Source organism: Heptranchias perlo, chromosome 5 (assembly GCF_035084215.1).
Source record: "Heptranchias perlo isolate sHepPer1 chromosome 5, sHepPer1.hap1, whole genome shotgun sequence".
NCBI lineage: Eukaryota > Metazoa > Chordata > Chondrichthyes > Hexanchiformes > Hexanchidae > Heptranchias > Heptranchias perlo.
In genome coordinates this window covers 46,772,056-46,797,062 of record NC_090329.1, presented here as the reverse complement: position 1 = coordinate 46,797,062, position 25,007 = coordinate 46,772,056, and the positions used below count along the sequence as shown (strand labels likewise).

At 43.5% G+C, this 25,007-nt stretch overlaps 2 protein-coding genes across 5 annotated transcripts in view; one reads left to right on the top strand and one right to left on the bottom strand.

Annotated features, from left to right (window-relative positions):
- The window catches only part of wdcp (WD repeat and coiled coil containing), a 39,790-nt gene extending 31,153 nt beyond the window's left edge, over positions 1–8,637 (bottom strand). For 3 of the 4 annotated variants that reach the window (XR_010962895.1, XM_067984311.1, XM_067984313.1), the window contains exons 1-2: positions 6,846–8,607; positions 2,300–4,214 (exon numbers count right to left, since the gene is read on the bottom strand). Coding sequence is in view for 3 of the 4 variants with exons in the window: in XM_067984311.1 (XP_067840412.1) it covers positions 2,300–4,214; positions 6,846–6,862 (1,932 nt within the window). In the remaining variant the exon portion in view is untranslated. Of the gene's footprint in view, positions 1–2,299; positions 4,215–6,845 lie in introns of all 4 variants that reach the window. The other variant, XM_067984312.1, reaches the window with a different exon arrangement.
- A 205-nt stretch (positions 8,638–8,842) lies between these two features.
- LOC137321366 (peptidyl-prolyl cis-trans isomerase FKBP1B) overlaps positions 8,843–25,007 on the top strand; it is a 64,485-nt gene continuing 48,320 nt past the window's right edge. The window contains exon 1 of the mRNA XM_067983751.1: positions 8,843–8,889. The gene's annotated coding sequence lies outside the window, so the exon portion shown is untranslated. The remainder of the gene's footprint in view (positions 8,890–25,007) is intronic.

Genomic DNA, 25,007 nt, shown 5'->3' with positions numbered 1-25,007 from the left:
TGAACAAATAGTTCAATGAGGAAGGGGCAGGGTAGTGATGGGAGTGAAGGGGTGGTAGGAATGGGAATGAGTAATGGCAAGGTGAAGTAGGGAACAGAATGGGACCATAGGGGTGGGGGAAATGTGAGTAAATAGGGGAGGGAATGAGAAGGGAGCAGCTGAGGGCCACATTTCCCCCACAAATTCCACCCCAAATGCAGCCTGCAGCTATTGATGGCTCCTTTTCCCTCCACACCACTCACCCGAAAAAAGAAAAAGAGAGGTCGAAGTAGAAGAGGACAGAGGGAAAAGAGAAAGAAAAGCAGAAGCGGAAAGACTGGTGGGAAACATGAAGGCAGAGAAAGATAAGTGTGGCCATATTCTCAAACTTATTGTGTGCCACAGGAAATCAATTGATATATTAAAAATCTCACACCTGCACATACTTCCTGTCAGCTTTACTAAATATGAATTCTTATGTCCACATTTATAATATGAACTGGGCAGGAGGGTGTAATTATAGCATAACATGTTCTGTATTCTGTACCTGAAATGAGATTAGGAAACTGGTACGGTGGAAGAAAACAAAAATCACATTGGATACAGAAGTGACAAAATAAAAAAATTACAAATATATGTACATATCAGTGTAATTATTTTCACTGCTACTTTACATAGTGGGCTTCCCAGACAACTTAGTGAGTAAACCCAACATGCGTAGTGTGATTGGGAGTCCAGAGGAACCATACCCCAGCATGTGTTAACACCTTCAGGAAAGAAGAGTATGAAATAAAGGGTGACATTATATAGTATTCTTAAATAGAAAGACTTGTACACTGTTTCTTTGCAGTGCTGCAATAGTTCTGTTCAATGATGGGAAAACATGTGCAAGGGTATATTTTATATTATATTTTATCATTATCACCTTTTCATTGGTGGTGCCTGGAATGCAAACTGTTCCCCTCTTGATCATTCTTGCTTTCCTTTTTATTTGTGCTACTTTTCTTTTGGATGTGCTTCAAATTATTATGTTTTCTGTGGTCCTCTGCACGTGTTATGTTGGAAACAATTTTTTGTATAAGGAGGATGCCGGCCATTTAGCAGTTTTTTTTTGTGGAATGATACTTTTGTTAACCCTTCTCTCAAAAAAATTAAGTTGATATACTTCTAAAAGCAAGTTCACGAAAATGTGGTCTTCTGCATGCTGTTTTGTTGCCATTTTCTGCACTTTGCTGCCATCAATGTTGTTTGCCTTATTTTTACTGATTAGTGGAAATTATTTAAATTATATCTGATTGAATTCCTTAATCAATGGTAATTGATGGTAATGGTAAATTCAGATGCAATAGCAGATTAATTATGCAGCATTAACAAATGGATGGTCAACACGTGCACTTACTTCTATGAAATTAGCAAAAGTCTAAAGCAGGGATGTCCAAGCTTTTGTCTTCATGGGCCATATAAGTGTACATGACAGAGCCTCCGGGGCTATATGCGAAGTTTAATCTGTGTTCACATTAATTTGTATATGTCTGAAGTTGCTGATACTAATAAATGTTGATGTTCTGATTTAGGATTTATCCACCAATGAGGCAACAGTGCTAAAAACTGGCCTTTCCAGACCAACAAGCCCACAAAATACAAACAGGACAAACCAGAAAATGAGAAATATAAGCCTGGACTTCAAGGGCATGATTGCCAGGGGCATGGGGGCTGTCTGAGGTCCTAGGGTAGCAGGTTGGACACCTCTGACTAAAGGAGTTTACACCTGACAATTTGAATATCTGCTCTTTTGTGTCCTCATTATTACCAAAGATGCGAGTTCCGATGCAAAGTTTGGTTTCTTTGAATTTTGAAAGAATAAATGTAATGAAACAACTTGCAAATAAAATGTTTTGGATGTTTCATGCTTAAAATGAAAATAATTTAGAGTTAATTTGATTAGTCCTATCATGAAACAAAAATGGTATGTTTCCCAGTTTTAATTATACATATCCAACTGTAAATAATGAATTGGTATCCAACTAAATAATTAGAACAATGAAACAAGTGTTTTAAAAGAACCAGTTTCAATTGTTAACAATAAGCACTGTTTTATAGCTGATCACATGATAGTAACCTTGTGCAGTCTTAACTGTTCCCGGATTAAGTTTAGCTTCTTCTTTAAAATACTGTATGACTATTAAAATTTTGAAGTCTTCATGTAGCAATGATTATGTTCAAAATCAAATAACGCATAATTTTGACTTCTATACCCAAGAGTATGAGTTAAACACCTATCTTTTGACAGCATTGATAACATTCTAATTAAAAAAATTACCTGACAGATGACATAAAGAAAGGAAGGATCAGCTGGATAAGCCATTGAAGACTTCTTTCCATTTCTCATATAATCTGACATTTGAGAATGGCACTGCTTCATTTCTGTGAAGCTATCAAATAATCTTTCCATTTTTCTAGACAATTGTTCAATTTTGTCATTTGCATTGTCACTATTGTATAGTAAAGTGCCAGCATGTGACTGTGTAGTTTGGTCTCCCTTAAGCAAGATTGGGCTAATCAAATCCTTATTTGGTGTCCTAAGTCCATGCATAGTTATGGAGCTATTTACAGGTTCTGCATCATAGCTCCTTAAAATCACTGCAGACGCAATGGGTGAGGCTCCTTCTGTTAGTTTTGGAGTGCTTGCTTCCGAGCTCTGCTCACTACTGTTGTTCTTTACTTCTTCTATAAATCCCCTTCTACCATTTGGAAATTGAATTGTGGTATCCCCTGGCAATAATAGTTCTTTTCCTGTAATTGGCTCTTCCTTGGACAGATTTTCAAAATACTTCTTCATTCCAGAGATGTTAATACCAGGTTGCTCAATTTGAAGAGTCTCTGATAATACAGACGCATCATCTAACAATAGCTTTTTAGTCAGAAGCCTGATTAAATAACGATCTGAATTTGAAGATGGTAGAAAAGCAAGATCATTTGATTTTTGCCTCCCAACTAAAAGCAACAATAGTTTTTCAGTCAGAAAACACAAGCCCTTTGGCCGTTCATTTTTTTGCAACTGAATTTGCTGAATGTTGGGCATACTTGAAGGGGTCACTGAATACACTAATATCATGTTACAACTGTTGGATGATACAGCGATCGTACATCGACAAGGGTCAAAACTTATGATATCAGGGACCAGAATCCCAGGGATGCTTACTTTTCTAGTTGTTGTCACCTTTCTCTCGAAAGTTACTAGAATCAGATGTGAAGAGTCGCGACCACTTCCAGTAAGGCAATCCCTGCGCTTCAGGTGAATAAGAGGGCTGGGATCAGATTTTCGATGATTTGCCAGAAGATGGGTCAGGTTTAAAGGACCAGATGATGAAAGTGTTGGGTCTTCTACCAAAGGTCTTGCGGAATCTATTGATTTTCTTCTTATATCCATGGAACGGTTTTCATCAACAGCCAGCATTGTGGATCGCGAGATCAAAGATCCTGTTTCTGACGTAGGTGTAACATCAAAGGTAATACCAGCATTGAGACCACAGATTTTATCAAGGGGTAATTCAGTTGTCACAACCACTTGCAAATCCAAACAAGCCTCTATTGCACAGATATATCCTCCAACATCAAAAATAGGGCAGAAATTGCATGCATGAAGAGTCTTTTGAGCATTATTCCAAATGTAAGAATGAAGGGCACTGCCTATAGCAATCACTAAACGATTCCCATTTGTAGTCCAACAGGCACAGTGAATCAAACCACTACCTTTAATATCTGCTTTAACTCTACGATTGTCAATTTGCACCGCAAACAACACTGAGGCATCTCTCTTTGTTAGTACCACTAAGGCATCATGATTTGGATGCCACACACAGCCTTGTTGCAATATTGGAAAAATCTCTCCCAGTTCACAAGTTTCGGAAACCAAAAGTTTGTTGTGTTCTGATGTACTGTTTTGTAGCTGCCATACAGTTATATGTTTTTTATGCTGAACAGCAAGCAATGCGACAGCCCCTGTATAACAAACAGGACCCCAATGAAGGCCACTGACATGTTCAAAACTTCCAATGACACTGCTGTCTCCAAACTTTACCTCACCATTGACTAGGTAAATGGCAGTGAGGGCAACTTGCTTTCCATCTGTCCAGGCAATCCCATGAATTGGATGAAGAGCTTGATGCAATAGATTAATTCCAGTTCGCAGTAATTTTGCTTTTCCAAGCTCCATAATGATCATCTGAAGAAACCTGGAAGTAATAAAAATGAAGTTTAGAATCCTACCTGAACTAGCAGCATGTTTTTGCCAAACAATCTTAACGTTCTATACATCTGATTGAGTCAAAGCAATTTCATCTGTTACTGCCTGCAGTGCAGATGGAGGCTCATCTCACTGAGATGATAGATGTAACCTCCTCTGTCGCTTACCTATGGCTTCTTCAATATAGCTGTCCCAAAGAGGAAAGATACAGCATTTAATCCATAATGAGACCTGAGCTGATTACTCGCATTAGTAATCCAGGCATGACTGCCATTTCCAAGTTAAAAATAACAGATACTTTAAACTCTCACAGTGGAAGTAGCACAATTGAATCATATGCAAAATAAAGGAGCAACAAGAGCTTTGCTTTCCTGTTACATGAAGTACATCAGGGATTAAATATTTCAGTTTTTTTTTGAAGAGTAGAAAAAAGACCAATTGAAAGTGACTGATAGAAAAGACATTGGGGGTAAATTTTTGTCTTCAGTGTTTGTGGGTTAGAGTGTCTTGCACTGGAATTGTTAAAGGTGAAAATTTACCCCATCGTATTTTGTAATCCCACATTTATCAACTGCTGCCAGTGATGGTATTTTTGGCTTGCTCGCAGCTCTAGTGGTAGAAATCATGTATCAACGTGGAGCAGATCTCAAATTTAGTCATACAGTAGAATCCCAAATCATTGCAATAACCAGGCGATTATTAAATCTGAAGGTGGCAATCCAACAATACCGTGCGCGACAGCCACCAAACCAAAAGCCAGCACTTTGAACAGAATACTGGTGAGTAGAGTGGTTGAACAGCGGGCAGTGCTGAGAGCAGTCACTGGCGTTAAATTGTAATTAACTATTAAAGCTTTGATGTGCTACAAGCACCCAGAAAATGACCTGGTTTAGAATTGCCCCTTATATACTTGCTATTAAGTCTATATCTGCTGCATTAAATTTAGTGGTTTTTGTTCTTTTCTCGAACAGTAGCATAAACAGCTAATCTGCAAACTGTTAAAAATCTGATGTTACTAAACTTCTCCTTTCCTTCAGTATATCCAAAATATTTTAGATGCTTAGCATAAGATTTTGTGCAAGAAAACCTCTGCTGCAAACAGCTGCACCAGACTGCCGTAATAATAAATGTCAGCTTATTTCTGCGGGGGGAAGGGGGGAAAGAAAGTGGAAAAACAACACTGCCATTAAAGTTGCAGTTTGTTTAATTACTGCACAAAAAAAGCGATGTTTTAAAACGTGTGTAATTCGAGAAAGCAAAATGTGCAGAATATAATGTACACATTTTCTTGCTCTTTGAAAGTAGGATTGCCAGTGGCACATCAACAAAATGGCCTGCCAGCAACACATCATCCTTCCAAAATTCAGTAACAGGCAACTTTAAGGAGAGGTTATGAAATAAAGAACAAGCTTGCATTTATTAAGAGATTTATCACATTCATGGAATAGCCCAAAACACCTCACAGTTGATGCCTTACTTTTGAAGTTCAGTAACTGTTTTTATGTAGGCAAACATGCCTGGAATTTGTACAGAGCATCCTCCCACAAACACCAAAGAGATGAACGACAAGTTAATCTGGTATTGGTTGAGGGAAGGATGGGGCTAGATCACCAGGAGAACTTCCTGCTCTTCGCCAAATAGTACTATAGGATCCTTTATGAACAGCTGAAGAGATGGATCAGGGCCCTTAACTAAAGACCTCATCAGAAGGCGGAAAATGTGGCTTGAACTCACAGCCTACTGACTCAGAGGTGAAAGTACTGCCAACTGAGTCAAGCTGACACTTCCTTTAGATGGTAACACTTACAGTACTAATTCACTTTAAAAAAAATCTTAGGATGGCAAGGTGGTATTTATTGCCCATCCTTAGGCTCCTTGAGGACATTAAAAGTTAACCATGTAGGGTGGAACTGGATCACCTGTCAATCATAAAATAAGGAGTCGTACAACACCAGGTTATAGTCCAACAGCTTTATTTGAAATCACAAGCTTTCGGAGCTTTGCTCCTTCGTCAGGTGATGGCAAGTTCCACTCCTTAAAGGGCATTAATGAACCAGTTTGTTTTTTTAAAAGACAATCCAGCAGCTTTCATGATCATTTTCTGGTACTAGCCCACAAACACCAATTTTTTAAAATTTAATTTCACGACTTGCCATGGTGGGATTTTAATTCACAACCTGTAGGTTGTTAGCCCAGTACCATAACCACAGCACTGATTTCAATAATTAAACTGAGTAACTTTGATGCTATTTCACTTTATTCTAATAGTAAAAATATTTTTCTTTAAACTGTAGGAAACTTCAGTAGCTACAATCTTTCATTTGTGGTGCTTTAGCAATCTTACTATTCAATAGTGCATCTTATGTTGCTTCTCACATTGTGAGGCATCAGCACTCACTGCTTAAACAACATTTAAAAAACAAATCAACTGAATAAAATAAAAAGATGTTAAAGTCAATCACAGTTTATTCTAATAGAATTAATATAACTAAATAGTTTAGGGCAAGTTTAAACTCAGGAGGAGGAATGTTAGTAGAAACAGAATTCTAGTGCTAGACGATGCAAAGATATAGAACTGTTACAATATATATTGTATATAATACATTAATTTACACTGTACCTCATCACTTGAAACATCTCAAAGCACTTCAAGTAATTGTTAATATGATTTTCATACAGGCAAATGTGGTAGCCATTCTGCACCAGCAATGCCTCAAGAACAGCAACAACTAATTAATCTGATTTTGACAGTACTGGTTGAGGAAGAAATGCTGGTCAGGACAACAAGCCCGCTCTTCTTTGTAGCATAGGATCAATGCAATAAATAGTAAATTTAGAATTGTATACTCTTTCCAAGTGCTACCTTCCTCTGCCTTCACTGGTAGCACATTTTTAAAGGAGTCTAGGGGCATGCTTCCACAGAAAATGCATTTCTACATGAAAATGGTGGATTCTGGTTAAGATAGTTGTTTTGATAGATTTTTAATCTAAGAGATATTTCAAATTAAAGCAAAATTTGAGTTTATTCATATTGAACATACCAACCAGACCATCACTTCCCCAAAAGCCACCTCTACAGCCACTCTCCCCCTTTAGAGGTAATTTCCCCCTTCAACTGTTTTACAATTCACAAAGGCAACCTCCCCTCTAAGTTCAGAGGTATTTGGCTGAGAAATGCATTGGCACTGCACCAGTTTTATATTTGCATATGCAAATAGAGGCCTAACAACTGTTTTATGATTCCTCCCAAGACTTAAGAAAAAAACTTGCATTTATATAGCACCTTTCATGACTTCAAGAAGTCCCAAAGTGCTTCATAGCCAATGAATTACTTTTCAAGTATAGTCACTGTTGTAACTTAGGGAAACATGGCAGGGAATGTGTGCAGCAAGGTCCCACAAACAGCAATGAGATAAATGACCAGATAATATTTTATTGATTTTGATTGAGGTATAAATATTGATCGGATAAACTCCTCTTCAAATAGTGCCTTGGGATCTTCTACCTCCACCCCAGAGGGCAGACAGGATCTCAGTTTAGAGTCTCGTCAGAAAGATGGCACCCTCAGATAGTATAGCACTGGAGTGTCAGCCTGGATCATATGCTCAAGTCTCTGGAATGAGACTTTCTGAATCAGGGGTGAGATTAGGAACATAGGAACAGGAGTAGGCCATTCGGCCCCTCGTGGCTGTTCCGCCATTTGATAAGATCATGGCTGATCTGTGATCTAACTCCACATACCCGCCTTTGGCCCATATCCCTTAATACCTTTGGTTGCCAAAAATCTATCTATCTCAGATTTAAATTTAGCAATTGAGCTAGTATCAATTGCCGTTTGCGGAAGAGAGTTCCAAACTTCTACCACCCTTTGTGTGTAGAAATGTTTTCTAATCTCGCTCCTGAAAGGTCTGGCTCTAATTTTTAGACTGTGCCCCCACCGCCCCCACACTCAGGTCCTGATGCGGGGCATCAGACCCACAAATCAGTTGGGATCCACAGAGGAGGGTCAGGTCGCCAGTGTTCCTGCAGCTCGTGTCACCTTCACACACTCGTTGTCATCAACACGTGGCAGAGTGAGGGTGAAGCTCGATTATTAAACTGAAGCAGCGGGGTGATCGAGGCGGAGGGGGTCGTTTATCTTTAGATGGTGGTGAGGGGGGGGGGTGTCAATCTATTGGTGCGGTTTGTACAATCCCCCCGGGTGAAGGCGGCGGTTTTAACGCGATCCGCTGAACCCCAGCTCCGACCACACGCAGAGATGGGAGCACCGGGCGGCACTCTCCCTCTGCCCGGAGCGCGGCCCTTTGCGGCCTGTTCCCCCTCCCCCGCTCCTCCACTCACGGACGGTCTGGATGACGACAACTTCAACTCGGAGCCGCCAACCGACTTCACACAACCGGAAGCACTGCCCCGGCAACCGCCGCGCTTCCGCTCGCCGCCATCGTCAACAACGCGCACGCGCGGCATTGTGGAAGCGGAACCCGGAAGTGAGGGGGAGTGAGTGAGTGAGGGGGGGAGTGAGTGAGTGAGGGGGGGAGTGAGTGAGTGAGTGAGGGAGGGAGGGATGGATGGGGTGAAATGTCTTCTCTGATTCACCAAAAACAGATGTGGAGATGCCAGTGATGGACTGGGGTGGACAAATGTGAGGAGTGCTACAACACCAGGTTATAGTCCAACAGCTTTATTTGAAATCACAAGCTTTCTGAGCTTTGCTCCTTCGTCGGGTGAAACAGAGACACTGGGTTGTCCCAGTGTCATCAACTGGAGACCATTTCTTTTAGATGTGTTCTCTTTGTCTTGTAAGGGGCACAACTAATTAAAGAACTTAACTGTGAAAAAGGAACAAAGGAAACTTATAAAACGAAATAATAATATTGCTGCTAGTGTCCGCTATACACCCCAGTCCCTGCCTGCCGCGCCCACCTGTCGCGGAAGAACTCAAGCGTGCCGGCGGGCACCGTGTGTTCCCCCTCCAGGGCCACCCGGGCGCGGACAAGACCACAGAAGAGAGGCAGGCAGCCAGAGTGATCCCCCACCCTCCCCCAGCCCAGGCCGCGTCCGTCCTAAACCTATAGACGGGGGAACGGGAATTAGATAGCAGGGAGTGCGTGGACTCTCGTACCAGGCAGGACCTAGCTAATCAATGCTGTATCCTGTCAACATCATATGGAGTGGATCCCAAAACCGCAGTTTATATAAATGCAGATCATTCTTTCATACCTCAGACATCTCATGCTGGGGACCAGACTTGTGGTAATTCTCTGTACTGACTAAAATGCTTGAATGTCTCACCTGTAACTTGGTGACCAGAACCGGATAAAATACTCAAGATGGGGTCTGAGTGGAACAATATTCACCTTGAGTTTTCCATCTTTTGACTTATGTTCTACTATTTTGACTATATTATTTAGTATTCCAAAGCTTTGTTGATATCTGCTGTGCAGTGGTTGAAGATGTTGAATGTTGAGTATCAGTTTGGACCATTGATCGTACTCTAATTTCTAAATCAAGGGATTAGTCGGTTCCGGACTTGAGCAAATAATCTAGCATAATACTTAAGTGCAATAGTGAGGGAGGTGCTGTATTTTGGATGAGCTCTTAAACTGAGGGCCCACCTGCCTGTTCAGGTGGATGTAAAATATTCCATAGCAATTTTCAAACAAGAGCAGGGAATTCTCATGGTATCCTGCTCAACATTCATCCTGCAGAAAGCACCACCAAAACAGATTAACTGGTCATTTGTCTCACTGCTGTTTGTGGGCAGTTTATTTGCCAACAAAAATAACTGACTACATGTCAAAAAATAATTCATTGGTTGTAAAGCATTTGTGATGTCTTGAGAATGTGAAAGGTAGAAAGGTACAGATTACTGACTCCTAGATTTCTCAACTTCACCCTTAACTATATCAGCATAATTTAGGGTACATTTGGCCCATTTTCCTTCCTTATGAGTAGTACATTTGTCCACATTAAATCTCATTTGCCATTATTCTGCCTGCATACATATTTTGTCCAAGTCATTTTGTAATTTCTTAGCTGCCTCCAAATCCACTGCCACTCCTAGTTTGGTATCATCTGCAAATTTACTAGTTTGTACTGGGTTATTGAATCCAATTATTGGTGAATCTCTACAGCGGGAATTTAACTAATAACCTCTTTTGTGGAACTTTGTCAAATGCCTTTTAGAAGTAAGGTATACCACATCGTAGAGTTTTCCACAGTCCACTTGGGATACCGCTTCATAAAAGGCAAAAGGTTGGTCGGGTAGGATCTTCCCCTTTAAATCTATGTTGACTTGCCACTTGTGCATCCTCTTCGCATCCCCGATTTTAATCGCTCCACCATTGGCGGCCGTGCATTCAGCTGCCTAGGCTCGAAGCTCTGGAATTCCCTCCCTAAACCTCTCTACCTCTCTTCCCCCCCCCCCCCCCCCCCCCCACTTAAGAAGCTCCTTAAAACCTACCTCTTTGACCAAGCTTTTGATCACCTGTCCTAATATCTCCTTACATGGCTCGGTGTTAAATTTTGTTTGATAACACTCCTGTGAAGTGCCTTGGGATGTTTTATTACGTTAAAGGCGCTATATAAATGCAAGTTGTTGTTGTTGACAATTGGACAGATAATCCTCAAGTTTACTCTAGATCATCGACTCAATTAATTTACATGATACTGAATTAAGACTCGTGAAGTTGTCAGCATTTGTTTGGTTGCCTTTTTTGAAAATAGGCACCATGTTAATGTACTCTGATTGGTAGGTTGTGGCAAGTAGTGTTCCCCAGGGATCTTTACTGGGGCCTTCTCCATATTTATCAATAACTTGGATGAAGAATTGTATATCCAAATTTGCAGATGACACTGAATTGCGAGGGACAGTAAGTAGTGCAGATGGGAGCAGGAAGTTACAAAGAGATGCTATAGGGCTGCTCAAGATGTGCTTTAGGTACCTTGATTGTTCTGGCGGAGTGCTTCACTATGCACCAGACAGAGTGGGACGCATTATAGTAGTGTGTTGTGCCCTGCACAATATGACAGGAAAGGGATTTCGCTTGCGGAGGCCCTATCCACATCGGCCAACCACAATGTAGAGGAGGAGCAACCTGTGAGCAAAGCAACGGCTCACCTGGCTGCTCGTGAGGCCAGAGAGTCACTGATATGTGAATGGTTCTCCTAACATCAGACAGTGTGAAGAGTCCAGTCCTCACACCACCTGGAAAGAGCAGCGCCTCACCCCTTCCTGCACAAAACAGTCCTGCAACTACACATACAAGTGACCCAATGGGTGGCATCAAGTGTCGCCATTCATGGTGAACCTTATGAAAGGGCCCTATTACAGAAGCCAGTCAAGAATGGCCAAGACGTGGCAGTAGTGGTGACAATAATAATATTTAATGTGAGTTTAGCAAAAAGCAAATATAAAAATAAAACATGACCAACTGTCAAAATTCTCGTGCATCCCCTTCGTGCTCACAAAACCTTTCTCTTCCGACTACTTCTACGTTCCCCTGTGGCTGCAGCAGAGGTAGTGCCAGGTTGCTCATGTCCACGCCTGGATTGCTTAGCTGCTTTGGGCCTATGCCTTCTGGGTTTTGGAGCCCTTGAGGGTCCCTCCAAAGACTGCTCCACCTGTGCCTGTGCAGGGGCAGACTCGACCACCTGGAGAGGAGGCAGCATTGCGGGTACTGGTTGAGAGAGGGGCAACGGGTGAGACGTGGGGGCACTTTGAGCGGCATCCCCACTTCCATGTCTCTTTTCGCCATCATCCCTACCCTGGGCCAGGCCCACATCATTCCTACCACTCTGCTGGACAACAGTTTGGAGGACATGTGTGGTGCCTTGTAAGGCCAGTGCTAGTGGAACTGCCTGCCTGTTTAAGGCGGCAGAATGTTGTTCACTCTGAGTCTGAACGGCCATTTTCAGGACCTGAATGGACTCATTTGTGAGCCATGCTTGAAGCTCAATGGAGGCTAGCCTTCTCTCCATCACAGACATTCCCACACTTATCCGTGACAGTATCTCAGAGAGTTGCTCACGTCCCTGTGACACTATCTCAGAGAGTTGCTCACGTCCCTGTGACACTATCTCAGAGATTCCCTTCCATACCTGTGCCCTCACTCCACTCAGCCAGGAGTTGGACTCCTCCACCCTCTGCGCTATTGTGGAGAGTGCGCGTGGCACCTGTTCCAGTACCTCGCAAATGTGCTGCTGTCCCTCGATCATTCTCCTTTTAAAGGATGGCTCCCAGGATTCAGCATCTGCGTCCAGCTGAGCAGAGCCTGGAGAGAAGTGCTCCCACCGACACGGACTGTCCGCAGCTGCCCCTGCCACCAATGTCTGCTCGTGCTCACGTGTGTGGTAACTCACCAGGTGCCAATCCAACTAACTGAGAACTAGGACCCACCAAGGTGTGAGTATCTGCGCTGGTGGATGGCTCGCTAAGATATGACGGTGCACCCTCAGAGGCCGGTATGTCCTCTGAGGAATCGCTGAAGGTCTAGTAAGAGAACAGAAGACAATATTAAGCATCATCACAGATGTGCCATGTTGCGATGGGCATACTGAGGTGCTGAAGATGGCAAGGCATGTTAACATCAAATCATATTGTGTGTGCTGAATGTTAAAGTTGTGTCACCAGACGTTTGTCGGGTGCCAGTCTCAGCGTCCCCGACAGACAGGCACTCGAGGGTTCGGCTGAGCTCCAGTGCCTCCTGCTCCGCCTCTGTGAGGACGACGATTTGTTGCGGCCCCCCTCTGGTCCTCGCCCTCTCCCGTGCATTCTGAGCTCTCTTCTGTAAGGGGAGAAAGTACAGACACATGAATGAGTGATGGTGAAGTGGCCAACCGATGAATGCATTGGTTTGGGTGCGACTGACCGTGAAAGAGGTGCATCAGAGGGTGAGTATGAGACAGAGCAATGACATTGTATGAGGATTAGGTTGAGTGTTAGTGGTGGGATGACTAATGAGGAGATGAGGAAGTGCAGGTAAGTTGAGGATGAGCCCTAAGTGGGTGTGAGGAATGATGTGATAGAGTAGTCTTGGCAGTGCAGAATGAGTTGGGAGGTGGGGGCGGTGATGTGGAAGACGGAATGTCGGAGAATCAATACGTGTACTCACCTAGTTAGATCATTGAACCGTTTCCTGCACTGGATCCAGGTGCGGGAGATATTGCTACTGCTCATGACCTCCTCTCCCACCTCGAGCCAGGCCTTCTTGGTGGCAGAGGCAGGCCACTTCCTCCCGTCCGCCAGGTAAAACACATCCCTCCTCCTCCTCACCCCACCCACTAGCACCTGGAGTGAGGCATCGTTGAATCTTGGAGCAGCCTTGCCCCTGTGCTGCTCCATTATGGTGCGTGGCTGTTTGCTCCAGGAAAAGCCATTGGAGGACTGCCCCTTTAAATAGAGCTCCTCCAGCTGACAGCCTGTGATGCGGGTGTGCGGTCCGCCAGCTGCGCAGCGTTCGGACGGCAAACCCAGAAGCCACGTTAAATGGCACCAATTGAATCACGATCGCATGCAAAACGGACATTTTTATTGGGCGGGTTACCCACAGGAGCAATCACCCCCCCCACTGCCATCCCGCCTCCACTCTAATATCGGGGCCCATGTGTCCCAGGTGTTCCATCTGTCTGCTACTTAAGTAATGTTCGACTTCCTCTCCAAATCAATTTGCTTATGATATTCCTTCATTTTTTTTAAGTTAACCCTTTTCAGGTTATATATCGGGTTCCTGGTATTTCTGAATTCCAGATCTGATCATTTTGTGCTTGCAGTCCCTCAAAAAGGTGCCACAACTTCCATGTTGTATGTTGTGTAGCAGAATAACCGAGGGCCCTGATCCCCAAGCAAGGGTGTGGCACTTTTAAGAAACCTCCCCTTTAAGAGGAGGGGTATGGCCCTTTTAAGAGACCTCACCTTTAAGAAGTAATTAAGGCTGGAGTGGGTGGAGACCTCCCCAGTCAGGTGAGAGTTAAAAGGGCGGGGCACAAGAGAAACAGGGCTGTTACTAGGATAAAGCCTTCTGACCACAGCCCAAAGAGGAAGCTGGAAAGCGGCTGGGGCTGGCCTAGGCTCTGAGACCTGTAAAGAAGCTGATGAGTTAAAAGGCAGCTGCGGACAGCTGAAGGAGCCTGGGACTGGGACTGGGACTGGGACTGGGACTGGGACTGGGAAAACGTACTAGATGTTGCCAAAGGTGCTGTGTATTGGAAAAGTGTACTAGGCATTGCCAAAGGTACTGTAGTGTGACTTCGTGTGGAGTGAACTAAAAGAAACGTGGTACGAAGTACGAATTGGTCAAGGACTATCATTTTTCGTGTGAAGAAGGTTATGGGATAGTAGGACTCTGACATATGGTGTCAGAAATGGGATTGTTTCTCTAAGAAAGAGACCGACGGAATATAGAGGAAGTGCTTGAATTGTTGCACGCTCCAGAACGGACTAATCGATTCCTGATCCAGAACGGCCAGCAAGAGTCCTGGGGTAAAGGGTATGCATTGCTGAGTGACAGGAAGCAACGTGCTGTGTACGATAAGCGGGCGGTTGTGGATAAAGAGCTGATGCTCTAAACCAGGATCGTGATGGGGATAAGTTCTGGAAACTCTAAAGAAATGATGGTGGCTGACGTTAAAGAGTTTGAGGATAAGTACAATTACACATGCACGGAGGGTATCGTAGCCGAGGCCTCTAGGAGTGAGCTGAGGAAGGCGTGTACGGGACTTTTTCCGGAAACCTCTGCCCATTCTGAGGAGATACGGAAGTCCAGAAATGGACACCGGAAGAAGGCCTAGGAAGTCTGCATGTAACCAAAACAGTCCTTTAGAAGACTTTCTTCAGGATGAGGGAGAGATCCGTGACCTGTGTTAACAGTCAGGAGGAAAGTGGCACAGGTCAGGTCATCAAATTGCAGGCCGAGCTGGAAGACACTGCCGAAGCGTTCGGTGGGGGGGGGACCGAAGTCCAAAGCCATCAAACAGGCCAAGGAGGTGTCAAGTTTGGAGTCGGACCGAAAGGACACCCAGGAACTGCTCCAGGAAGAAAAGAGGCTGAAGCTGGGACGGTAAGTGGTCTCCCTGCAGGCTCAGTTGGCAAATAGCGAGAAGAGACGGGCACTGGTTAAACAGGTCTGTTAACTACATGAGGAGCTAGAACACCTCAACAAGCAGCACCAGGCTGAGAGGAAGGACCCGATGAGTGCCACGGACAGTGTGAGCAAGAGCGTGCAGGAGAAGGCGAAGAGAGCACTGGAGGAGCAGGTCGACGAGCTGCAGGGCATCGCGGATGCTGAGCTCCGCCTGGAGATCAACCTGCAGGCCACCAAGATACTTCCCAAGGAAGAGCAAAGCCAGTTAACTGCGACCATCGCCAGCTTCCTGCAGTCAGTCAACAAGATGGTTGATCAGAAGGAGCGGTTGACAAGCTGTATGGATTCAGGAGGAAAGGCTGACCGGACTGCTCAACGTGGAGATCGTGAAGCTGCACAACTCCTTGATGCAAAAGGACAAGGAGCTGGAGGAAGAGTAGAAACGGAGGCACCAGCTGGCAGAAGACTCGCAAAGTAAAGAGCGGGCGGCCCAGCAAGTTGCCCTCTATCTCCCACTGGAAGTCCTGAGGGCCAAAGAGAAAGTGATGCTCAGTTTTGAGGGAGATGGAAGCTGAAAGAGAGGGTAAGTTACAAAAAGTGGCTGTGCTGAAGGAAGAGGTGGAAAAGATGTGCAATGAGAGGGCTTCTGTTGTGCAGTACAAGACATTTGAAAGTTGAGAAGGAAACTGAACTGCAGATGCTCACTCAACAGATTCAGACTTTGGAAAGTAATCAGATGGGTCTTCAAGACCTAGAGAGGAATGAGTTGGCGCAGAAGGTGCAAGAGTTGAACACTGAGGTTGCAGAGTTGCCCTCTCAAAACTAGAGCCTCCAGCCCGCCTATGAAACCCAAGTTGAAGAGGTTGTAGCTCTTCAAAGGAAGCAAGAGGTGACTGAAGGTTAAAGGAGGCAATCCATTCATTAACAGGTGGAAAGATCTGCAAAATGGCAGTGATCTTTCTGACTGGTCAAGACGATTAGAGGCAATTTGGAAGAGTACAGGAACAAGTTAGCTGGCCTCTAGGAGCGTCCTTGGAATAATGAGACCCTCCAGGAGCAACTTCCTTCCCGGCAGGGGACTATTGGAAGGCTGGAAAACGAGGGATGAGATGAAGAGGCTTCATCAGGAGGATGCATTTTGGAAGGAAAAGTTTAAGGTTCAGAGGGAATGGACCAACGATGAGTTGAAGGAGTGGGAGTGACTAAATAGTTCCTGAATCAAAGGGTCTAACTTTGAAAAGTGACCACGAAGTAAAATTACACTCAGCTACTGTTGACAAATTTCAAGCTGTACAAAAGGGGATAGTGACCCTGTTGGTGGATCTTTCTGAAGTTGACAGTTCAGAATCCCATGAACTGGGATTCCTTGTGACTGCAGTGGCTGTAGACGATCAAGTTATTGCAGAGACTGTAGCCTCTGGAGACACAAGTTCTAGAGTTAAGTGCTATAGATCAGGTTCTATCATCTGCTGAGCATGAAGCAGGGGTTTTACAAGACCCGGTGAGAGAAACCACAGCTGCCATTAGAGGCTGCAATAGAACCAATGGCTGCCTGCTTGTCAGACATTCATTTTGTGAACGTCTGACAAGCATTCTGTGAAAACTGCTCTATTCTTGATGTCCAAGAGCTTGAAGGCAGGTTGGCTGAATGCAAAATCAAAGAAATTGGTGAATGGAAATTCGAGTCTTTGGGAATAGGTGTTGAAATAGATGATAAGACTGCAAACCATGGTTTTTGGATGAACGGGCTGGGAGGACTATACTCTGAGGGGATATGGCTGCCAGCAATCTTTCAAAAGTGCATTGGGAAAAGCTCAAATGGACTGAGCTTGGAAAGAGCCAGAATGAAGAGTTCTTTTACTGAGAAGAAGCCAAACAGGTGAAGTCATTAGCAGGTCCGATCGGCTCCTTTGAACAAAAAGGTGGTTACACCAGAAATGCAAGGTGACTGGCAAGAGCGGGAAATTTCCATGGGGAAAATTTTGGTGTGAGGCCTCCTGTGACAGGGAGATGCCAGAGTCTGCATGTAAAGGAAAAGCTGAAAACTCGGACGCTGTCAATGGCCTTTGGCCTTTGAAATAGCTGAAGGGACTGTCCATGGGACATTTGAACATAGGCGACAAGAACTTGGTGAAATGATTGCGAAGGCAATTATTGGGCATGGAGCCGGGTCAGCTCGGGAATACTGTATGCCCTCTCCAGAGCATACTTCCTCGAGGCGCAGGCCCCTAGAGCCGGGGGGCGGGGAGAGGAAAATGTGTAGCAGAGTAACTGAGGCCCCTGATCCCTGAGTAAGGATGTGGCCCTTTTTAAGAAACCGCCCCTTTTAAGAGGACAGTTATGGTCCTTGAGACTTCACCTTTTAAGAAGTAATTAAGGCTGGATTGAGTGGAGACCTTCCCAGTCAGGTGAGAGTTAAGAGTGAGGCACAACAAAAACAGGGCTGTTGCTGAGACAGAGCCCCTTGACCACAGCCCAAAGAGGAAGCTGGAATTCAGCTGGGGCTGGCCTAGGCTCTGACACCTCCTAAAGAAGCTGATGAGCTGCAGACAGCTGAAAGAGCCTGGGACCAGGAAAGCATACTAGGTGTTGCCAAAGGTACCGTAGTGTGACTTTGTGTGGAGTGAATTAAAAAAAAAACATGGTACAAATTAGTCAGAACTATCGTTTGTCGTATGAAGAAGGTGACGGGACGATAGGACTCTGACAGTTGTATGTGTCTCTTATGAATACCTAGTCAAGATGTGTACCTTCTCATGACTTCCTGCATGCACTGTCATGATAGTCATGCATTATATTTATCAGCTCTGACTCTAAGCCACTTGGTAATTCCCAATTTATATTTGCTTCATTGAGTTGTCCGTTAAAACAACTTTTCCGTTCTCACATACTCTTCATAGGGGAAACCATCTTCCTTCTTATGCTGACCTGGTGATCTCCAGCATATCCCTAATGTTAGCTTTGTCTTTTTCACATTGAACTACTCTAGTTAGACATCTTTCTTGAGTAACTTTTCACCTCCCACAGCATCAACTTCATCTCTGGTATCCTGAAATTAAATGCTGCTATACCCTTTTTTTTGAACATGCTATATCCCTTACTGTTATATTTGTTACCATACTCTGGAGTAGGCAATATAGGATACTATGATTTTCAACATATTTACCATAAACAGAAAAATGTCTTGGTTTTGGAATTACAGTAAATTTGAGATGTATCACTGCAACTCCAAAACAAAGACATTTTTCTGTTTGTGATGTTGAAAATCATAGTATCCTATATTGCCTACTCTAGAGTACAGTAACAAACATAACATTACTCAACTTAATACCATCTAGTTTAGGTTTACAGTATCACAGCCTTAGCTAGACTCAAAGATTGATACAGATGAGGCCTATGTAAGCTTATCCATGTAGAAAGACCTTAGTCTCCCTTATCTTAGGATGAATCTGTTTCTTCAGTGATTCCATGTGTCAATCACTCTTTTGTAAAATGAACTTCCTTCCATCAATCCTAAATTTACCTTTCTAATGGTTTGAACTTTTGCCCCCTTGTCCTAGCTTGAGGTTGCCTCCAATTTTCTGATTCGTGCTAGTGGCATGCAAGGTACCTCACTGCCAGTTCAGAATCAGAAAATGTATCCCCTATTATCCACCTGCCTTTCTTGAATTATTTTCTGACTTTTTAATCTGAAGTAAAGTTAAACCAGCAGCAAGTTTCTATGCAGCTTGGACTAGCAAATCACCATCCTGATTACAAAACCACTTTTCTTTTTCTTAGTCTCTCCCTACCTTTTCTCATCATTTCTGCTTTGCAAATGCTTTGGCCTCAATCACCACTTTAGACTTCTAACAACCCTTTGAGATCCTTCACTACTGCCTGTGGCTCTGTTTGCAATTTAAGTTCCTGTAAATGCCCACTGATGGTACTCGTGGGCCTGGCACTTGAAAATAAAGATTTTCTTTGGTCATAATAGTGTAGAGCCATTTTCTTACCTCAACTAAATTGTTTGGGTATTGGAGATGATATTGAACTAGCTGTTATTTTCATAATGGCAGTGCACCGTGCCAGGTGGATTGGGGGCTCCACTCCTGTGCTCAAGACTACCTGGTCAGTTTCTCCTGAACAGGAAAGATAGTCGCGTGTCCAAAAAGCTTGCCTTTCATTTCACGTCCACAAGTTTCCAATCAGCAATCTGAATTACTCGGCAAATTGTGTATTATAGGGGGCAAGAGACTGCTTGTTTAGGTATTAAATTACAATTATCATGGCTGAGCTCTAATTGGCTGGCTTAGCTTCCGATGAGGCAGGTATGACACTGCTGCTGACTGGAAACTGTTCATCAATTGTGTGGCTTACACAAAACATTACTCTATTAAGGGCCATAACAGAGAATACCTGGAAACTCCCTCTCTCCCAGGTCTCCCACTAAAGTTAATATCCCATCATTCTGGCAATGCACCAATTGATATATCATCAGATTCTGCTGAGGGAGATTGATAGAATACTTCTTACTTGTATAGATTTGTATTTGTTGGAAAAATGTGAGCATCCCTGTTAAAAACATGTGAGTCGAGTATGGCCTAATTATAGCGCACTCAGAATGAGTCATTTGTAACCTTTATCTAAACCTTAAAATGTCATGCAATACCCACTCACTGAGAAATAGGCATTGTAACTCCTACTTAAACTATGGATTCATGATTCAGCTCATGACATAACAATCACAGAACTATAATTTCACTCCATATTTCAGTATACCAGAACACAGCCACCATTCCCTTTTTAACCTTTACCCATGGGCTAGCAAAAAAGAAAGGACAATGAACAAACATTTCCTAATTTAAATGGTCAGAAAATCATATGCAGCATGCACCCAAATTTCCAAAATGCACTCCTAGCCAGAGGCATGAAGTTGTAAAATTACCCCTCCAAACGCATCCATTAAAAAGACTGTTACAGTCACTGCAATATCGGAACCATTTTTTTTTGTTGTTGCTTTAAGATATCATTTATGGGGTGATTCCACAATCCATTGCTCCCAGTAGGAAATGTCTCGTGGGCGTAGCTCCATCTTGGGAATACTGGATTATACAATCAGCTCTTATGTTCAACAACACTGCAGTTAGATTTTGTTCCTGTTTTCTGACATTCTAAGCTAACAGTTCGTGATTTCTATACATTTTATATTCATGTATGGGGTAAATTTATGAATTTGCACTCTTGACATTGATATGCACCCACAGGAAGCGCGAGTTAAAAATTTGGGTAACATATTAAAAATTCCCAATATGCATTGCCAGTGGGTAAAGCTGTGTGCCAGGAATGCAAATTCTTAAAATTATCTTCATGGTACAACAGCGCACCATAGAAAAGATACAGCACAGAAGTAGGCCTTTTGGCCCATCGTGTCCGCGCCGTCTCGAAGAACAATCGGGTGCCCATTCTAATCCCACCTTCCAGCACCCAGTCTGTAACCCTGCAGCTTACAGCACTTTAGGTGCAGGTCCAGGTACTTTTTAAAAGAGTTGAGGGTCCCTGCCTCTACCACCAATTTGGGTAGCGAATTCCATACACCCACCACCCTCTGGGTAAAAAAGTTTATCCTCATGTCCCCTTTAATCCTTCCACCAATCAGCTTAAATCTATGTCCTCTAGTTCTTGCACTCTCCACTAGGGGAAACAGGTACTTCCTGTCTACTCTATCTGGGCCCCTCATAATTTTGTACACCTCAATCAAGTCACCCCTCAGCCTCCTCTGCTCCAAGGAAAACAACCCCATTCTATCCAATCTCTTCTCGTAGCTGCAATTTTCAAGCCCTGGCAACATTCTTGTAAATCTTCTCTGCACACTCTCCAGAGCAATTACGTCCTTCCTATAATGTGGTGACCAGGACTGTGCACAATACTCCAACTGTGGCCTTACCAGCGTTTTATACAGTTCTATCATTACATCCCTGCTTTTGTATTCTATACCTCGGCTAATAACGGAGAGCATTCCGTATGCCTTCTTCACAACCTTATCTACCTGTACTGCCATCTTAAGGGACCTGTGCACATGCACTCCAAGGTCGCTCACTTCCTCTACCCCTCTCAATATATTCCCGTTTACTGGTATTCCCTTTTACTGTTTGCCCTCCCTAAGTGCATTACCTCACACTTCTCCGGGTTGAACTCCATTTGCCACTTTTTTGCCCACTCCACCAACCCATTGATATCTTCTTGGATTCTACAGATATCCTCTTCACTATCGACTACACGGCCAATTTTTGTTTCGTCTGCAAATTTTCCAATCATGCCCCCTACATTCAAGTCCAAATCATTAATATATACCACAAACAGCAAGGGACCCAACACTGAGCCCTGTGGCACACCACTGGAAACGGATTTCCATTCGCAAAGACATCCATCGACTTTTACCCTTTGTTTCCTGTTACTGAGCCAATTTTGGATCCAATTCGCCACATTTCCTGTATCCCATGGGATTTTACCTTTCTGACCAGAATACCATGTGGGACCTTGTCAAATGCCTTATTAAAATCCATGTAGGCAACATCCACTGCACTACCCTCATCAATCCTCCTTGTCACTTCCTCAAAGAATTTAATCAGATTTGTAAGGCACGACCTTCCCTGAACAAATCCATGCTGACTATCCCTGATTAAACCATGGCTTTCCAAGTGACAGTTTATCCTATCTCTCAGTATTGATTCCAATAGTTTGCCCACCACCGAGGTAAGACTGACCGGCCTATAATTGTTCGGCCTTTCCCTCATACTCTTTTTAAACAATGGTACTACGTTTGCAGTCTTCTGGTCCTCCGGTACCTCCCCTGTATCTAGTGAGGATTGGAAAATGATCCTCAGAGCATCTGCTTTCTCCTCCTTGGCTTCCTTCAATAGCCGAGGAAACAATCCATCCGGCCCTGGTGACTTATCAACTTTCAAGGATTCCAGCCCCTCTAGTACTTCCTCTCTCGTTATGTTTACCTTATCCAATATTTCACACATCTCCTCTTTAACTACGATGTCCGGATCATCCCTTTCCTTTGTGAATATGGAGACAAAATATTCATTTAAAACCCTACCCACATCCTCTGCTTCTACACGCAAGTTACCCTTATCATCCCTGATAGGTCCCACCTTTTCCTTAGCTATCCTTTTGTTCTTAATGTACTGATAAAACATCTTTGGGTTTTCTTTAATCTTACTAGCTAATCTCTTTGCTTTCCTTATTTCCTTTTTTATGTCATCCCTGTACTTTCTCTATTCCTCTAGGCTTTCTGCAGTATTTAGTTTGCTGTGACAGTCATAAGCTTTCTTTTTCTGCTTTATCTTGCCCCGTATACTTCTAGACAACCAGGGGGCTCTAAATTTGGCAGTGCCACCCTTTTTCTTTGAGGGGACAAGTCTTCATTGTACCCGTAGAATTTCACATTTTAGTGCTTTCCACGGGCTTGCCTCTGATTTCTCCTCAAGTAGTTGTGTCCAGTCCACTTCTGCCAAATCACCTCTTAGTTCTGTAAAATTTGCCTTCCCCCAATTTAATACGTTTACTCCTGATTTAACTCTGTCCTTTTCCATAATAATGCTAAAACTAACTGAATTGTGGTCACTATCCCCAATATGGTCACCCACTGTCACTTCACCCATTTGCCCATCTTCATTTCCCAGAACTAAATCTAGAATTGCATCCCCTCTTGTTGGGTTTGTCACGTACTGGCTAAAAAAGTTCTCCTGGACACCGATCTCGAATTTTGCACCTTCTGTGCCCCTCACACTGTTTGAATCCCAGTTGATGTTAGGGTAGTTGAAGTCCCCTACTATTATTGCCCTCTTATTTTTGCACTCGGAAATTTGCCTACATATTTGTTCTTCTATCTCCCTTTCGCTATTTGGGGGTCTATAGTACACTCCTAGTAGTGTGACTGCCCCTTTTTTTATTTCTTAGCTCAACCCATTTATGGCCTTGATTGATGATCCATTTAGCATATCATCCCTTCTCACAACTGTAATTGATTCTTTAACCAATAATGCTACCCCCCCTCCTTTTTTATCACCCATTCTATCCTGCCTGAAAACTCTATATCCAGGGATACTGAGCTGCCAATTATCCCCCTCTTTAAGCCAGGTTTCCGTTATAGCAATGATATCATGCTACTATGTGTCTATCTGTGCCCTTAGCTCATCTGCTTTGTTTGTAATACTCCTTGCACTGAAGTATATACCCTTTAACCCCATCAAATTCCTGCGCTGAACACTATTTAACCTTTGCTTCTTTTGCCTTTCTGAGTCGCTAACTACTTCACTAACTGCTTTTCTACTTCCCGTTTCCTGGTCTGAATTTGTCCTATCTGTACCTGCCCTTTGGTTCCCATCCCCCTGCCATACTAGTTTAAATCCTCTCCAACAGAACTAGCAAATGCCCCCGCGAGGATATTTATCCCGGTTCTGCTTGGGTGCAACCCGTCCAGCTTTTACAGGTCCCGCCTTTCCCAGAATCGGTCCCAATGCCTCAGGAATTTAAACCCCTCCCTCCTACACCATCTCTCAAGCCTCGCATTCATCTGGTCTATGTTCCTATTTCTGCTCTCACTAGCACGTGGCACTGGGAGTAATCCTGAGATTACTACCTTAGAGGTCCTGCTTTTTAATTTATTTCCTAACTCCCTATATTCTGCTTGCAGGACTTCATCCCTTTTTTTAACCAGTGTTGTTGGTACCGATATGGACCACGACCTCTGGCTGTTCACCCTCCCCCTTCAGAATGTCTTGCAGCCGCTCCATGACATCCTTGACCCTAGCACCAGGGAGGCAACATACCATCCTGAAGTCACGTCTGCGGCCGCAGAAACACCTATCTGTTCCCCTTATGATGGAATCCCCTATCACTTTTGCTCTCCCATTCTTTTTCCTCCCCTCCTGTGCAGCTGAGTCACTCGTGGTGCCACGGTCTTGCCTCTTGCTGCATTCCCCTGATAAGCCTGACAAACATACTGGGGATCCAATATACAAAGAATGTACACAACATAACCTCTGTCACTTCATCTAAGTTGCCCATTGGAATGAGCTCCCCATCATGTATCTTATTCCCAGTAAGCACGATTTGTCGTAAAATAAATTCCATGAAATATTTTATTTTGTGGAGAAGACATCAAATCACATTGGGCAGTTTTCCTTTGAAACTTTGAATAAAAAATTGTACAAAGTGGAAACATTGAAATGAGGCACTGTGTGGTGCAGTTGGAAGCAAATTATCCTTTTACCTATGGGACTGAATTCAAAATCAGCTAAGTCATGAGATGAAAGTCTACTCACTGTGCGAGCTATCAGAGTCCTACATAAAATGTGCAGTCTCAATCCAAATCCTAATAGCAGCCCATACATAAAACTGCCCACAATTTGGCACTAATTGCCACTAAATTTGCAGTCTCACTCAGACAAGCCATAAGGATAGCTGATGTGAAAAGTGGAAGAATTTGCACTGATGCATTAAGGTCATTATCTGAGATTAGGGCTAAGGCATACCATTGTGGCAAAGTAGAGAGAATTTTATTTTGCATTGTCCTGTGAGCTCTGATGCAGTTGCTGACACTGGATGCTTAAACTGGAAAAGTGTTGCATTCCCAGCACTGGCACCTCACATGATGAGTGCAAAGAACAAATTCTAACCCCACAAATTACAACAGCATGTGGGGGAAA